The sequence below is a fragment of the Ctenopharyngodon idella genome, chromosome 19, assembly GCF_019924925.1.
Source record: "Ctenopharyngodon idella isolate HZGC_01 chromosome 19, HZGC01, whole genome shotgun sequence".
Lineage (NCBI taxonomy): Eukaryota > Metazoa > Chordata > Actinopteri > Cypriniformes > Xenocyprididae > Ctenopharyngodon > Ctenopharyngodon idella.
The window spans coordinates 30026749-30044938 of record NC_067238.1 but is presented as its reverse complement, the minus strand read 5'-3'; the positions used below and the strand labels follow the sequence as shown (position 1 = coordinate 30044938).

At 35.1% G+C, this 18190-nt stretch overlaps 1 protein-coding gene across 1 annotated transcript in view; it reads right to left on the bottom strand.

The window, feature by feature from the left end:
• Positions 1 to 1180: 1180 nt before the first annotated feature.
• Positions 1181 to 18190, bottom strand: part of sdc3 (syndecan 3) — a 41832-nt gene continuing 24822 nt past the window's right edge. The window contains exons 2-5 of the mRNA XM_051872582.1: positions 15553 to 15634; positions 12796 to 13463; positions 10413 to 10629; positions 1181 to 6154 (exon numbers count right to left, since the gene is read on the bottom strand). Of these exons, the coding sequence (XP_051728542.1) occupies positions 5988 to 6154; positions 10413 to 10629; positions 12796 to 13463; positions 15553 to 15634 (1134 nt within the window). The 3' untranslated portion in view covers positions 1181 to 5987. The remainder of the gene's footprint in view (positions 6155 to 10412; positions 10630 to 12795; positions 13464 to 15552; positions 15635 to 18190) is intronic.

Below are 18190 nucleotides of genomic sequence, written 5' to 3'. Positions count from 1 at the left end.
AGGCCACGGAATTTTTGAAAAAGTAGTACCTACTTGAGTATGCGATTTCGGACGCAGCCATTAGGTGTGTTCAACTTGAAGTGGCGCTGCACAGACCGATCGGTGAATGACATCAAAGTACCACAAGAGCGATTTGAGAGCAGACGGAAGTTCAGTATGCTTTTGAATCTCTCGCTGTACTTTGATGTCAGACACCGATCGGTCTGTGCAGCGGCGCTTCAACACACCTATTGAGCACTTAGTATACATACTACAGACAGTGTTGAGGGTTACGCATTACAAGTAACTTGAGTTGCATAATCAGATTACTTTTTCAAGTAACTAGTATAGTAACACTTGACTTTTTCAATTTACAGCAAAATGTTTTTCTTTTTCAAATAAGTAACACAAGTTACTTTTTCACAATTATTGACTGACAGCTCTCCTGTCGCCATGTTAAGAGAAATAAAGTGCAGTTGTTGTGTGTGCTGTGTAAACATGATGGTTATTGTAGTTCTAGACTAAACGTGAACATGCATTTACTCATCTCACTTGCATGAAAACATTCAGTATTCCTCAAAATGAATAAAAACAGTTAAATGCAATCTCAGAGTTTACACAAACCTGTATTAATTAACTATATTAAATTATACAAATATACTTTATGTATTTAATCTCACTTTATTAACCAGTGTCTTTGCTGCTGACCTTCAATGATCTAATTAAACCATACTAATTATCAAAAATTACTTTAGATTAGATTTAGAAATAAGAGTAACCTCCAGTATAATATTCTTCTGCAATCCAGAATGGCAGCAGCACAGCTGAAAGGTTTGTTTGAGCTGCGCCCTCTAGTGTACAGGAGTAAATATGCATTTCCTTCAGTCTGAGGCTTATTCATTTCATTTTTGGTGTGAAAGGGCCTTAACATTAGCAAAAAATATAACTTTTTTTTGTTGTTATTAAAAAACAAACAAGCAAGACCAGCCCAGATGAGAAAAAGTAACACATTAGTAACTTCTCGAAACGCAATTAGCTACTTTTTTTTTTAGGAAGTAACGCAATATTGTAATGCATTACTTTTAAAAGTAATTTTCCCCAACACTGACTACAGATATAGTATGAATAGTATAGTAGTATGCTATTCCAAGCATAGCCAACTTCAGGCTTTTAACCAATGAAATCACAGCAGCTACAGAGATAACCAATCAGGTTTTATTTTGAATAGAGTGGCATATTAGTGACAGAACTTTGCCTCTTTATACACAAATCAACCAATGAGGGAAAAAAAATGAAAACAAAGAAAAAACAAAAAAGTTCTTTTAAAAAAATGTGCATGTATAAAACCACGCTGGGCGACCATCAGACCAGGACCACGCTGGTCTGTGATTGGCACACAGACACAGGAAGGCCCGCCTCATATTTGGCTATGAATAGAAAGAGTTACCGGTAGAAATGAGTAGAAAAGACAGCAATGCAAACTCAAAGATTCACTGACGTCCATGACATTAACACACAGTGAGCTCCAGACGTTCTCGAATGGACAGGTGCAGGTTTGTTGTTGGGAGGTGGGGGCTTCACAAGGACATGTGAATGTGTTAGACTGTGGTGGGGTGAAAGCGGTGAACATTTTGATCGAAATATTAAACCTCCAGCACCAACAGCTTTTTTTTTTTTTTTTGTACAAAAAATGTTAAACAATCATCACGTCTTAATACCTGAATTTCACATACTAATTGTAGGCTTGCAACTATATGTTTAGTATGTAAGCGTTTGATTAACATTATTCAAGTCCATATTCCAATTAGACACTAATGATTGCTGAGGTTTTGTGAGTATTTGTCGTGACGGTGTTAGAGCCAGTCTCTTAGACACAAATGAAAACAAACCAATTTCTAATAACCCTTAATTTCAGTTTTTTTGACTAATTAAAACATATGCATGATAAATTGTTTCAAAATCATTTCAAATATTAATAATAGCATTTTTTGCACTATAATTTGGTTTTTGTTTAGTTGTAGGAATGCACAATATATCGCCCACCATATCGGTATCGGCCGATATATGTTAATTTTTAATGTTATTGTCCCGATAAGAAAATTTAGCCAATATATTAAAGCCGATAAATAATGGATTATTTTTCCTTCAACTGAGACTCTTCAGATGCGCACTGTCTCCCATTATGGTTTTGAATTGCTTGAAATATGATTGAAATCATTTAAAAAAAGGAAAATACAGTTAAGTACAATGTACAGTGCAAGTCTGTCATATAGGCTACATAATATTATAATGAGAACAGTATAATTGTTTGCTTGGGACATGGCTTTTTTTTATTATTTAGATTTATTGGCCAAAATATCGGTTATCGGCTTTTAAATATAAAGAATTATTGGTTATCGGTATCGACCAAAATTTTCATATAATTGTGTGCTTGGGACATGGCTTTTTAAAATTTAGATTTATCGGTCAATATATCGGTCATCGGCTTTCAAATATAAAGAATTATCGGTTATTGGTATTGGCTAAAATGTTCATTTATTTAGATTTATCGGCCAATATATCGGTTATCGGCTTTCAATTATAAAGAATTATCGGTATTGGACAAAATATTCATATAATTGTGTGCTTGGGACATGGCTTTTTTTAAATTTAGATTTAACGACCAATATATCGTTTATCGGCTTTCAAATATAAAGAATTATCGGTTATCGGCCAAAATTTTCATATAATTGTGTGCTTGGGACATGGCTTTTTTTATTTAGATTTATCGACCAATATATCGGTTATCGGCTTTTAACTATAAAGAATTATCGGTACCGGCCAAAATTTTCATATCGGCGCATCCCTATTTCGTTGTTTTGAGATTGATTGCTCGCATCTGTTTTGGTCTAACTGACAATGCTTCATCTTTCTCTTTGTTTTATGTAAAAAGTTAATTATGCAAAAATTTTATTTTACGTCAACATACAGTTGTGCAATGGCATTGCCATTACCTCTACTAAATGGCACACTTCAGTACCTATTATTAAAGAATAGATAACCAAGTAGAAAATGTGAATATCAGTAAAAAATATCGGTCGTCTTTTCTTTCCTCATGTGTATGTGTGTATTATGTTATTTATTATTTATTTTTCTTAGCATTTGGGTTTGTTGTGTTGGGATAGGAATTTGTGGGTGGAAAATGTATAAAAAGCAATGTCTTTAGAAGTGATTTTTTTCACTGAACACTTGTACCTTGTTCTGATAAAAAAAAAAAAAAAAAAAAATTATATATATATATATATATATATATATATATATCGGTCGTCAAACCGATTATCGGTCTCAAACCTTTACTCAGTGTCCAAGAGACTGGCTCTTACTATAGTAATTTATTCAAAGGTGTGCTGTGATGGGTCAGAAATTCTTCTAGGTCCTATATAATAATAATAAGGCCGAGGCTGTGATGTTATAGGTAACGTGTTTTGTGTGTTTGTGCAATTGTCAGTGTCATATAGCAATTTAAGTGCAGGGGAGAGGAGAACATGTCCCCACGCAGGAAGAACTATCGGGGAGTGAAACACACTTGCAGATGCATTAAAACAAGCCAATATTCACACTCTCACACACTGTCAGGACATGATAATACAGAGTACAATATTCAAGCTACAGGTACTGTTGCACAGGTGTGACATTACAATCTTAGACTTAAGTACAACCACCCCGTATGGGTCTCAAGATTTCCCCCACCTGCCCGAAATGTCTCACAGAGAACAGTGTGGTGTCTTGAATGTGCTCTTGTACACACACTCAGTGGAATATGCTTGAGTGCAGGTTTCTCACATAAAAAAAAACAAAACCATGCATTCTAAACGCATGATTTGTGATATAATAGGAAGCGTTATTTGATGTCACGTTTCAGTGTTATGGCAGCTTTACCCTCAGCGATATGTTTATAAATGGGCGTGGGTGTAATTCTCTGTTACTGTGGATATAAAAAGGAAATTTCAGGGACTGTGTGTGCTGATACTGCGCACAAGCCGTCCCAGATTCGATATAGTACATTTGCACGTTCAGATATTTAAAATGATATGTGTTAAGACAAGTAATGTCATTTCAGCATTTTGCTAACATCTTGTGCTACATCTGCGAGTAACACTGACATCACACCACATGACATGTCACATACATTCTGAGCATGTCAACCACAGAGTCTGTTGTTGATAGCTTGTTATTGCTAATTCATGCATTTCTAGTCATTTTGCTTTTATGAATTAAATGTATTCTGATATAGCATATCAAATAAAACAATAACCCAGGGAAAAAAAAATGATAGTAATTCTGAAATCGTACTATTTAAAGCAGGGGTCTCCAAACTCGGTCCTGGAGGGCCACTGTCCTGCAGAGTTTAGCTCCAACCCCAATTAAACACACCTGAACCAGCTAATCAAGGTCTAATTAGGAATATTAGAAACTTCTAGGAAGGAATGTTGAGGCAAGTTGGATCTAAAATCTCCAGAACAGTGGCCCTCCAAGACCAAGTTTGGAAACCCCTGATTTAAAGGCTTTCAGCTTGGATATCTTTGTTAGACACACTATTTTTCTCCCGAAAAGTTGCATTTGTTACCCACAGCGATAATGTCCCAACCCCAATCCCCATCAACACGTTCCTACAACATCCATCTTGAGCACGACTGTCCATCAGGCTTGCTTGTGCGAGTAGAAATGTCTCCGTTTGAGAGTGAATGAGGCTGTGCGAAAGACTAACCTTTTAAAACAAAAACCAGACACTCGACTAATGATCGGTGACACACTAGACGCTGAGCATTCAGCATTTCTCCAGGTTAAACTGATAAAACAATTTTTAAATGATGTCCAGGTGGATGTGTGCATGTTTATTTTTTACTACAATAGCATGGTTAAAAGCATGACAAACAAAAAAGTTGAATTGATATTTACACCGATAAAACCTTACTGCACAGCTAAATAGATAATATCCTTCACTACGAATATTATGATCATCAATTTCCTTCCATTCAGAGCTGCTGATATATTATTGATTATTACTAATGATTACTAAAGTTTTTATACAGAGCAGAGGAGAGGCTAGTCCTCTGATTCTATGCATGCGCTCCCTCACAGCAAACCTTCAGAGTTTTTAGTGTGCTGTGTACGTGTTTCGGGCTCCCTGCTCCAAACGGACAATACCGCCGTGCCGATACGTGATCTCGCCAGCAGAGGGAGTCGTGCTGCGTGTGTGCGCCTGCGCGCGTGTGCGTGTGTCTAGGCTGGGGTCACAAGGGCACCTTTGACATACAATCGCACATATATGCGCAAGCACACACACACACACACATACTCGCTCTGCTCGAGCTCTGTTTCTAGCACCTGGGAAATGGAAGGCACCACACAACGCTGGATCACTGACCTTGGTGACAGAAGAGCATTTCGAGTACGGACTCTACTTCTGCCATGCAACTCTTATTTCTGCTCCTTTTTCTCCCTCTTGTCTGACTTGCACAATCCCTCCATGACCCCAACTGTGTTCTTTTCCTCTCCCTCATTTTTATCATGCTGTTTTTTTTTTTTTTTTTAGCTCCCATGTTTTCAGTCTGAGAGTAATATTGTGCAGGAAACACATCTGAAACGGAGTGTCTTTACAAAAAAAAGATTCAGGTCATAATTCCATAGAACAACAATCCTAAACATATCAATAATAACATGTTCTTAAAAAAGTTTCTCTTCTCTGTGTATGTGTAGACTCAAGCCCCGCCCTCACTGACCCCACCCCTAACCCAAGCCCCTCCCATAACCAATTCCATTTGTTTCTACATTGATCTTTTTCAGTTTTTTTTTTTTTTTTTTTTTTGGAAAAGAAAGTTCCGAGTCCGTGGAATGAGAGGCACTCTCATGGGGAAACGAGGGAAGAAAGGGATCAAAGGAAAAGGGGCAAGATGAAAAGAAAGGAAGTGGGGTCAGATAGAGACGGGACAAGGTTGGAGAGATGGAGGAGGGTGAATGTATGGATGTTAGGCGTAGAATTCTTCCTGCTTGTCCGGTTTCTGGTAGGTGACAGTAGCTTGTTTAGGTTCCTCCAATGTATAGCTGCCTTCATCTTTCTTTTTCATCCGGTAGACGAGTAACATTACGAGGAACGCAGCGAAGAGTGCTCCGACTACACCTCCGACTATCACCGCTGGAGAAAGAACAAGAGACGCTGATTACTTCCAGCATTTCATTATGAACACTTCAGCAACAATTACATTCTCTCCCAGCATCCATAAATGTGCAAGTGTCATCTCTGGGTTAAAGACAAATAAGAGTGTTCAAGATAAAGATTTAAATCACTTCTTTAAATCAAGCACTGAAGACTGGAGTAATGATGCTGAAAATTCAGCTGTGCATCACAGGAATAAATTATATTTTAAATAATATTCAAATAGAAAACAGTTATTTGAAATTATAATTAGTGAGCAATTTGGTGAGCTTAAATATGGAAGCTTGTTTCCACCACTGGATAAAAAATAAAAAAGGTAATTGCGAATTTTTATCTCACAATTCTGACTTTTTTTTTCCTCAGAAATGCATGATATAAACTCGCAACTGCAAGAAAAATTCAAAATTGTAAGGAAAAAAGTCAGAATTGTGAGGAAAAAGTCAGAATTGCGAGATATAAACTCGTAATTGCGAGAAAAAAGTCAGAACTGCGAGAAAAAAAAGATATAAACTCGCAATCGCGAGAAAAAAGTCAGAATTGCGAGAAAAAAAGTCAGAATTGCGAGAAAAAAGTCAGAATTGCGAGAAAAAAGTCAGAATTGTCAGAAAAAAACATAAACTCGCAATTGCGAGAAAAGTCAGAATTGTGAGATAAATTCGCAATTTACGAAAAAAGGCAGAATTGCAAGACTAAAAAGTCAAAATCGTGAGATATAAACTTGCAATTGCAAAAAAAGTCAAAATTGCGAGAGTCAGAATTGTGAGATATAAACTCGCAATTTACGAGAAAAGGCAGAATTGCAAGACTAAAAAGTCAAAATTGTGAGATATAAACTCACAATTGCGAGAAAAAAGTCATAATTGCGAGAAAAAATTGCGAGACTAAAAAGTCAAAATCGTGAGATATAAACTTGCAATTGCAAAAAAAAGTCAAAATTGCGAGAGTCAGAATTGTGAGATATAAACTCGCAATTTACGAGAAAAGGCAGAATTGCAAGACTAAAAAGTCAAAATTGTGAGATATAAACTCACAATTGCGAGAAAAAAGTCATAATTGCGAGAAAAAATTGCGAGACTAAAAAGTCAAAATCGTGAAATATAAACTTGCAATTGCAAAAAAAAAGTCAAAATTGCGAGAGTCAGAATTGTGAGATATAAACTTGCAATTTATGAAAAAAAAAGGCAGAATTGTGAGATATAAACTCGCAATTTATGAAAAAAGGCAGAATTGCGACACTAAAAAGTCAAAATCGTGAGATATAAACTTGCAATTGCGAGAAAAAAGTCAGTATTGTGAGATAAAAACTCGCGAGAAAAGTCAAAATTGCAAGAAAAAAGGTCAGAATTGTGAGAAAAGAAGTCAGAATTGTGAGATAAAAAGTTGCAATTATCTTTTAAATTGTTTTATTCCGTGGCAGAAACATACATTAGAGACTTCTTTCTAAAACATTAAAAAAATCTTACTGACCCCAAACTTGTGAACAGTAGTGTATAAATTTCAATCAAACATTTTCAGAAATTAAAAACATGTTAATCATAGATAAATAAATAAATAAATAAAAAACATCATGACATTGATCCCTTTCTTATGTTCATTTTGAAAATCAGTGAGATTTTAGGGGATGCAGTGCCAACAATGAGCACAACTATAAATGAACTCTGAAAGACACAATCGATATCAGTTACATTAATGTTTTGGAACTGCGATAAAAACCAAACCAACAAAAAGACAGAGAAATAGAGACACAGACAAACAAACACGAAACACATTTAATCAAGGCAGGGAGAGTTTTAAATCTCTAAATCTAAAGCTTAACTGCGAGAGCGTAAAATACGATGTATGAGCTAAATTCAAACTAATTTCACACTATAGCCTGCGACTCCTACGTCTTTACCTATGACCAGGAAGTCTGCAAATACAAAGGCAAACAGTCCTCCAATCAGAACAGCTGAGAAGAGAGAGACAGCATATCAGATGACAGAGAGAAACGAGAGGGGAAAGAGACCGAGGCCCAGCTAAACAAACAGAGGTGAAGGTGAACAAGGAAGAGAGACAAAGAGCATGTTCTCCACAGAGAGCTAAAGTAAAGTCCACTGGAGGCTCTTGCTTGAGATCACAGGAGCTGTTCTTAAAGGGACAGTACACCAAAAATAAAGTAAATCAATATAAATCATTTTTGGGTGAACTGTTCCTTTAAACAACCGATACTCCAAATAAAATACTATTAATATTGCTAACAGATAATGACTAAAAGCTTTTGTAAAATGCTATTTCATGCTTGAAACCTTGAACATAATACATACACTACCATTCAAAAGTTTTGGGGGTCAGTCTGATTTTTAAAAAAAGAAAGAAAGAAATTAATACTTTATTCAGCAAGGGCGCATTAAATTGATCAAAAGTAACAGTAAAGACATTTATAATGTTATAAAAGATTTCTATTCCAAATAAATGCTGTTCATTTGAACTTTATATTTATCAAAGAATCACAGTTTGCATAAAATATGAAGCAGCACAACCGTTTTCAGCATTGATAATAATCAAAATGTTTCTTGAGCAGCAAATCAGCATATTAGAATGATTTCTGAAGGATCATCTGACACTGAAGACTGCTGAAAATTCAGCTTTGATCACAGGAATAAATTACATTTTAAAATATTTTTAAATAGTTATATAATATTTCAAAATGTACTGTATTTTTGATCAAATAAATAATGCAGCTTTGGTGAGCATAAGAGACTTCTTTTAAAAACATTAAAGGAATCTTACCGACCCCAAACTTTTGAACGCTAGGGTGTTAAGCTTTATAATAATGCTGATAAAGTTTTTCCACTGTAGGGTTTTCAGTTCAGTGTGATCTATTTTATAAGCAACAGGGAGACAGACACAAACATGTACAGAAAAAAAATAGTAAATTAAAGATATACAGTTGCATGAAAAAATATGGGAACCCCTTGCAGAATCTGTGAAAATGTTAATAATTTTAACAAAATAAGGGAGATAATACAAAATGCATGTTATTTTTTATTTAGTACTGTCCTGAGTAAGATATTTTACATAAAAGATGTTTACATATAATCCACAAGACAAAAAAATAGCTGAATTTATTCAAATAACCCCGTTCAAAAGTTTATGAACCACTGATTCTTAATACTGTGTGTGGTTACCTGGATGATCTACGGCTGTTTTATTGTTGTGTGATGGTTGTTCATGAGTCTCTTGTTTGTTCTGAGCAGTTAAACTGAGCTCTGTTCTTCAGAAAAAATCTCCAGGTCCTGCAGATTCTTCAGTTTTCCAGCATCTTTTGCATATTTGAACCCTTTCCAGCAGTGACTGTATGATTTTAAGGATCCATCTTTTCACACTGAGGACAACTGAGGGACTCAAACACAACTATTAAAAAAGGTTCAAACATTCACTGATGCTCCAGAAGGAAACACGATGCATTAAGAGCTGGGGGGTGAAAACTTTTTGAATTTGAAGATCAAGGTAAATTGTACTTAATTTGTCTTCCGGGAAACATGCAAGTATATAGATTATATAAAAAATATTATTTCAACAAAATCTGAAAAACTGGGACATCTTCATCCTGCTCAAAAGTTTTCACCCCCCGGCTCTTAATGCATCGTGTTTCCTTCTGGAGCATCAGTGAATGTTTGAACCTTTTTTAATAGTTGTGTTTGAGTCCCTCAGTTGTCCTCAGTGTGAAAAGATGGATCTCAAAATCATTCAGTCACTGCTGTACAGGGTTCAAATATGCAAAAAATGCTTGAAATCTGCAGGACCTGGAGGATTTTTCTGAAGAACAGAGCTCAGTTTAACTGCTCAGAACAAACAAGAGACTCATGAACAACCATCACAAAACAAAAAAACAGTCGTAGATCATCCAGTTATCACACACAGTATTAAGAATCAGTGGTTCATAAACTTTTGAACGGGGCCATTTGAATAAATTCAGCTATTTTTTTGACTTGTGGACTATATGTAAACTTCTTTTATGTAAAATATCTTACTCAGGACTGTACTAAATAAAAAATAACATGCATTTTGTATGATCTCTCTTATTTTGTTAAAATTATTCACATTTTCACAGACTCTGCAAGTGGTTCCCATACTTTTTCATGCAACTGTATACAAGACAAAAAGACAGACAGGTCCACAGACAGAAGCCAAAAATAGGTTGGAGAGCCTGAACTGGGTTGTGGAAGTGGATTTGAATGTGTCAGGCATCTCTCACCTATCAAAACTTCCTTCCTCTCGAGGATGTTCTTCTGTGGAAGTTGAGCGGCGGAGCTTCCCGCAGCATCTACTGTGTTTCCAGTCAAATCTGGATCTCCAGCCTTTCTGCCTCGGCCGGCCTCGTTGCCTTGAACTTCCTTCTCGTGGATTTCAAAATCACCACTTGGACCTGGTCCTGCAACTTCATTATTTACAGTTTCATCTGGTGTTTGTGTCTAAATGAGGAAGAGAAAGAAAAAAAAGATAACCCTTCACAATTGCACAATAGATCATGTGAAGCTGAACATTTGCAGGGAAGCAGAGCAAAAACTGCTCACTGAGACGACCATTTTGTAGAAGTTCCTGGCTTTAAGCAAAATTGTCTAAATCATCTGATGAAAGTGTGTTTTTTATGCAATATGTACATACTCACAGATGATATTCATATGCACAAATAATACAATTCTTTTTTCTTATTTCTTTGTCGTAAATGTTCAAAATTTGAACCCAATGTGAATAAGAGCAAAAAGCAATAGGGATGGACAATATATTGGTACCATAAGGGTTATTGGGCAATATAATTTTTTTTCTTTTAAAAATTGGATCTATATCTGCCGACACTGGATATTTAACTGTGCATTTCCACTATTTTCGCATCTAGATTACCTTGCTATCATCTAGCGCTCACTGAAACATAATTAATTAATAATTCATTAATACTATTAAATGTAATATTTAGCTAATCTTAAAATGAACATCCATTTTTCAAGCTGTACTTCATAATGTTGTGATGCCTAAATTCACTTAAAGCATTTAAAATTAATCATTTGAATTTTATGTGTTTTATGTTTAATTTAAGACATGGAATAATATAAAATTTTATTATCTACCATTTATTGAAAATAATTACTGGCTTAATTCTATTGACTGGAATTTACATATTGGTGCATGCTTGTATGGAATATTATTTGTGTGTTTATTTTATTTGAGAATTTATTTAAAATCATATACAATAATATAACATTTTAATACCTGCCATTTCTGAAAAAAATAAAATAAAAATTAGTGGCATATCTGTATTCCCAAAATTTTTATATCAGTGCAGCCTTATATGAAATATTATTTATTTATTTATTTATTTTTTAATATAGATAATATACAAATTTAACTTCTACCATTTATTGAAAATAATGACTGGCAAAAATGTTCATATTGGTGCATCCTTACATAGAATTGGAATATTATTTATTAGTTTTATTTATAAAATTATTTAACGATATATAGATAATATACAATTTTAATATCTGCCATTTATTGAAAATAATTAATGGCTTAAAGGGTTAGTTCACCCAAAAATGAAAATAATGTCATTTATTACTGACCTTCATGCCGTTTCACACATCTTCAGAACACAAATTAAGATATTTTTGATGAAATCCGATGGCTCAGTGAGGCCTCCATAGCCAGCAATGACATTTCCTCTCTCAAGATCCATTAATGTACTAAAAACATATTTAAATCAGTTCATGTGAGTACAGTGGTTCAATATTAATATTATAAAGCGACGAGAATATTTTTGGTGCGCCAAAAAAACAGTATAATGACTTATAGTGATGGCCGATTTTAAAATACTGCTTCAGGAAGCTTCGGAGCGTTATGAATTTTTGGCGCACCAAAAACATTCTCGTCGCTTTATAATATTAATATTGAACCACTGTACTCACATGAACTGATTTAAATATGTTTTTAGTACATTAATGGATCTTGAGAGAGGAAATGTCATTGCTGGCTATGGAGGCCTCACTGAGCCATCGGATTTCATCAAAAATATCTTAATTTGTGTTCTGAAGATGTGTGAAACGGCATGAGGGTGAGTAATAAATGACATTATTTTCATTTTTGGGTGAACTAACCCTTTAATTCTATTGGCTGGAATTTACATATTGGTGCATTCTTGCATGGAATATTATTTATTTGTTATTTTATTTATGAATTTATTTAAAAGACATATACAATAATATGACATTTTAATACCTGCCATTTTTTGAAAAAAAAATAAATAAAAAAATAGTGGCATATCTGTATTCCCAAAATTTTCATATCGGTGCAGCCTTACATTGAATATTATTTATTTATTTAAGGCATATAGATAATATATATATATAATTTTAACTTCTACCATTTATTGAAAATAATTACTGGCAAGAATTTTTGTATTTGTGCATCCTTACATGGAATTGGAATATTATTTATTTGTTTTATTTATGTATTTATTTAAAGACATATAGATAATACACAAATCAGCCATTTATTGAATCTGTATTGGTCAGATTTGTTTTATATCGGTGCATCACTACTAACTGACTAACTATTTAGAGTTCAAATAAATCCAAATATCCGACCTGTGTTGTGGAGCTCATCAGCGAGCGAGTGCTGCTCTCAGGCGGGGCGGCTCTACTCGGGGTGGTCTGTGGTTGCCGGGGTCGTACGGGGGCGGTGCTTGGAGTGGTCAGGGCAGGACGTGGTCTAGACGGCTTAGCAGTGGTGGACGAAACGGTGGTGGGAATAACCTCAGTGGTTGTGATGTCCTCTGTCGTCGTCTCTGGTGTGCTGGACGGCTCAAACATCATCGTTTCTGTAGTAATGTACAGATCGTCCTCCTCTTCCTCCAGGTCACCAGTGGTCACTGTAGTCTCACCCGGAGCGGTGGATGAATCCATGAACACTACAGGAACGTCAGTCAGCCGGGGTGCAACCGTAGCCTTCGACGTCTCTTGTTCCCGCTCTTTGTCAGCATCCAACCTTATTTCCATCCCGGATTCTCGTTCTCTATCCGGCTCCTTCGTCGTCCTCATTTCCTCCTCCTCAAGCTCCTGTTTGCTGTCTCTGTCTAGTACATCTTGTCCCAAGCCGCTCTCGCGCTCCACCTCAGGTGGAGGTGGGCTACTCGGCTCTGCGGCGGGGGAGGCCGAGGGGGCGGGGCCAGTGGCCTGTGTGGTAGAAAGTGGGAGGGGCTCCTCTGTAGTGACCGCCACACCTGCTGCAGTCGGACGAACGTTTATATCTGGAACTGAAAGCGTAGAGAAAGAGCTAAGAAAACACGGTGAGAGGAAGGAGATCAATACTCACAGCCATTTTAGACCGTGTTAATGTGTCATATGATACCTAGCACAAACGTCTGTAAGGCTTTAAAGCAACCTTTAGATTGGTCAGCCCAGGAATGTGAACATCCCCATGGCAACACATGAATAAAATATCAATAACCTTGGTGAGAAATACACAAGCACACACACAGAACAAAGCAAACAGCACTGCATCACACACACTCTCCTCACGAAGCACACACACATAGATGGTCTTCTTTACCTACAGGCACTTTTATGTCCCAAGGGTTGATTTTCATAAAAGCAAACTGATTTCAACATAACAGATGTTTTTCTTTTTATTATATGAAGGCCACATTCAAATTGTCTTAGAAACTTTACCTTCATTATTTATTTATTTTCTGCTGCTTTTTATGTGTAGATTTTGTTTACCCTTGACCTTGACGTTTTATCTCAAAGTAGGAAAATCCATCATAATAAATATTTTAAAAACTATAATCTAAACAAAGAGTAAAATAATCAATATTTATTGTGTGAAGATGCTTCATTTATATTATCTAATTTTTTTTTTTTTAACATAAATTATAAGTTATAAGTTGTGATGTAATTTCCAACACAAGTTTTGCCACAAATGTTAGTGTAAATGGGGGGAAAAGAGTAAGTAAATATTAGCTACCTTTAATAATACCTTTTCTACACACACACACACATACAAATATAATTATATATATATATATATATATATATATATATATATATATATATATATAAAATAAACAGCTAATTTTTTTACTTCTCTGTGTAATTTGACAATATAGTAAAAAGAGAAGTAAAGAAATTTGCTGTTTATTATATATATATATATATATATATATATATATATATATATATATATATATATATATATATATATTATATAATTTTTTACTTCTGTGTAATTCGACAATTACAGATTGATTAATATTGATATAATCTATATTTTTGATCTCAATTTTTTTTTATCAATCTGTAATTGTCAAATTACAAAGAGAAGTATTGCATTTTAGTTCAAAACATTTTTTATATTTTTTTTATATTTCATGTATTATATCTTATTATTGTTAAACTAAAACCAAAACCATAACAAACATTTGTTGCTTTAAATAAAATAAACATAAATAAAAATATAAAAAACCTAAACTTATTTTAATTCAGCTACAGCAACATTTCTCATTTTAATTTTGTTTAACCTGATGTACTAAAATAAATAAAGCTGAAATCAAAATTATTAAAACCCTATAGACATTTTAAAAACATGACAAAAACACAACAAAAATCACTAAAACTAACTAAAATTAAAATGAAAACGGAAAATATAAAGATAAAAACCAATTCAAAATATTAATAAAAACTATAAACAATACAAATAAAATAAAACGTGTCCAAAATTGTTTAAAATGTCATTTCCACCACAAAATTTTATCAAACATAATACTTTGAGACATAACTGAAACATTTCCACCACAGAGAAATTACAGAAGTCTCCTGTGAGATATTTATGTCCGCTGTCCACAGTTAGTGGTCAAATTAAATAATGTGTGAAGGACAGTTTATTTTCTAAGCATCCACAGGGCACAAAGTGCACAGAAAAAACACCCAACACTAGCGGATATTGGCCGTCCACACCCAGATTCCTGCTGATTAAGTGATCTTATTTACAGTAATCTGATTACTGAGGATCAGATGATCACACACACACACACACACACTAATACATGAAGAAGTGCTTTTATGTACAAGAAAAGAAGGTTGTATTTCACTGTCAGTCTGTGGGCTTCAGTTTAGCAGAGGCTAAAATAACTGTATGAAGTTGTGGGAGGAATGTGAAAGAGAGAGAGAGCAAAGTGAGACAGACAGCGAGCGAGCAAGGCGTTGAGTTGTGAGAATTATACCAGCTGGTGAGGGGATTGGAAGTCCGGGATGGACTTTTAAACAAGGCAGCTGTGACCTCTTAATGAGTGATTCACAAACACACTAAAGTGACACGCACACAAACACAACACACAACATACTCACAGCCAGAGCCAGATCCGGAAAAGTAGTCCTCATCATCGGAAAATTCATCTCCGGATCCCTCATCGTCGCTTGGTCGATATGCCTTAAAACAGAGAGGAAGATAAAGTCAGAAGTGTTTGTGATGTCACAGGAAGTGGAATGATTTAATGGTACGTCATATCAAATTCACGGTGTGTGTGTGTGTGTGTGTGTTCGCTCATGTGTAAGTGTGAAGGGGTCTAGTGTGGGGAGCCGTTTCGTCGAGAGGCCCGTTGCTAGGGGCAACGCTTGCCTTTAACCCAATTTCTTAAATAGGGATGAAAATTCAGCAGAAAAAGAGCTCTAGACTGTCCTCAGACCCAACGTGTCACATGAATGAGAAAATTGTGGTCATCAAATACACATAGTACAAGAACATATTGTACATATAAACCTATATAATAGCACAATGCTTCACAAATCAGCAGAACACATACAAATAAAACATTTTAGAGGCTGTTTTTGGCAAGAAATGTACTTAAAGAGAACCTGTTATGCCCTTGATTTTGATTTTGGGCTCTTATAGAATAGGTTTTCTTGCTTTAAAGTTTAAAAAAACACATTATTTATCACATGGGAGTGAATTCATGTTGATTGGGACACTTTTTCCCAGTCATCTCAATGGCAAAAAGTGTCCCAATCAACCTGAATTCACCCCTACTCTCCATTGTTGCAGCTCCTCTCTTCCCAGTCTGTCAGTAACGCTCTGTTTAGTTCCTGTCTCTATGAAGCCCCTCCTTCTGAAACACAATGTGCTCTGATTGGTCGGCTGCACCAGTGTGTTGTGATTGGTGAACGGCTTCGAGCGTGTTTGGGAAGTGTCCCGCCCCTTACCATAACCATAAGTTTCAACACACTACTAACTAACTTAACCAGGCCCCGCCCCTTTATTTTGCATATGCCTTGGGCGGGAATTATTTAAACGAGGAATATTGTTACGTGTTTGTTCCCGGAAGAAAACTCAAGACTACAATGGAGGCGTTTCAGGGAGTTCAGAAACAGTGACACTGATACAGACCTTTTTCATGCTCAAACAGCAACATTACACACTAAAGAAAGCATAATAGGTCCTCTTTAAAAAAAATTTGAATTTAATTATAGTCAGCACGCAGACAAAGTGTTCAGTGAGGTTTTCTAAACAACATTACGTAACACCCAACCGCTGGTGTAAAAGCTCTTCTACACCCCCTGTCTGTATCATTCTTTACTCTTGTGGTCTCTTTCCTTCCCCTTACTCTCATGATTGGTTGACCTCCATCCCGGCAACACCCCATAAATACTTAAACCAATAAACCGACCCCATGCCCTCCCTATAACCCCCCATAAACACAAACACTGGCCCAAAAATGCTGTCAGTCATCAGTATGCCCCTAAGCTTAAAGGATTAGTTCACTTTAAAATGAAAATTCTGTCATCATTTACTCCCCCTCAAGTTGTTCCAAACCTAGATATTTGGAAGAATGTTTGTAACCCCCTATTGATTGCCATAGTATTTGTTTTTCCTACTATGGTAGTCAGTGGGGGTGAGATCTGTTTGGTTACAAACATTCTTCCAAATATCTTCCTTTGTGTACAGCACGAAGTATGAAGAAATTTATACAGGTTTGGATCAACTTGAGGGTGAGTAAATGATGACAATTTCCATTTTTGGGTGAACTATTCCTTTAAATGCATCACACACAAACAGACACAGTTATGATTGCGTCCAGTTCTGCATCTGGTTTAATTACATATGCACATAATGTCTGTTTATGTGTCTTCATGTTTTGCACTGTAAGCATGTGTCATACCTATGTAAATTAATATATAAATACTTATATAATATGGAATTGTAAGATTTTTTTTAAAAATGTTTTTTGAAAAGAAGATACAAAGTAACTTAAAAATACAGTAAAAAGGCAGAAATATCATAAGATATTATTAGAATTAAAAAAAAAATGTTTTTTTTTATGTGAATATATTGTAAAATGTAATTTATATCTGTGTGATCAAAGCTGAATTTTCAGCATCATTACTCCAGTCTTCAGTGTCACATGATCCTTCAGAAATCATTCTAATATGATGATTTGCTGCTCAAGAAACATTTCTGATTATTAGCAATGTTGAAAACTGCTTAATATTTTTGTGGAAATTCAGGATTCTTTGATGAACAAAGTTCAAAAGCACAACATTTATTTGAAACAAATCTTTTATAACATTACAAATGTCACTTTTTTTTACTAAAATACGTATTAAAAAATGCCACAGATTTCCATGAACATGTTGAAGCAAACAAATCAAGTCATTGATTCACTGAATAGTGTTTCAAATCAAACAGATAAACATTTCTGATTTATAGTTCAGAGATTCATTGCATTGATTTAACGGATTCCTGCTATGCAAATAAAATCAGAAACGCATCTCTGTCTTAACACTCTTGTACTCAAGAGACAGGGCATTTAATGGCCAGATAAAAAAGGACACTTAAATCATCATGATATTCATCATACATAATGTTATTTTGCCAGCAAAATCACTGACATTTCAGCCAGCTCTAGTAAACCAGCAAACTGAAGCGATTCCAATTACTATTCTAGCCATTTTATCAAGTAAAACAGTTCTAAATGGTGCTGTGGATTCA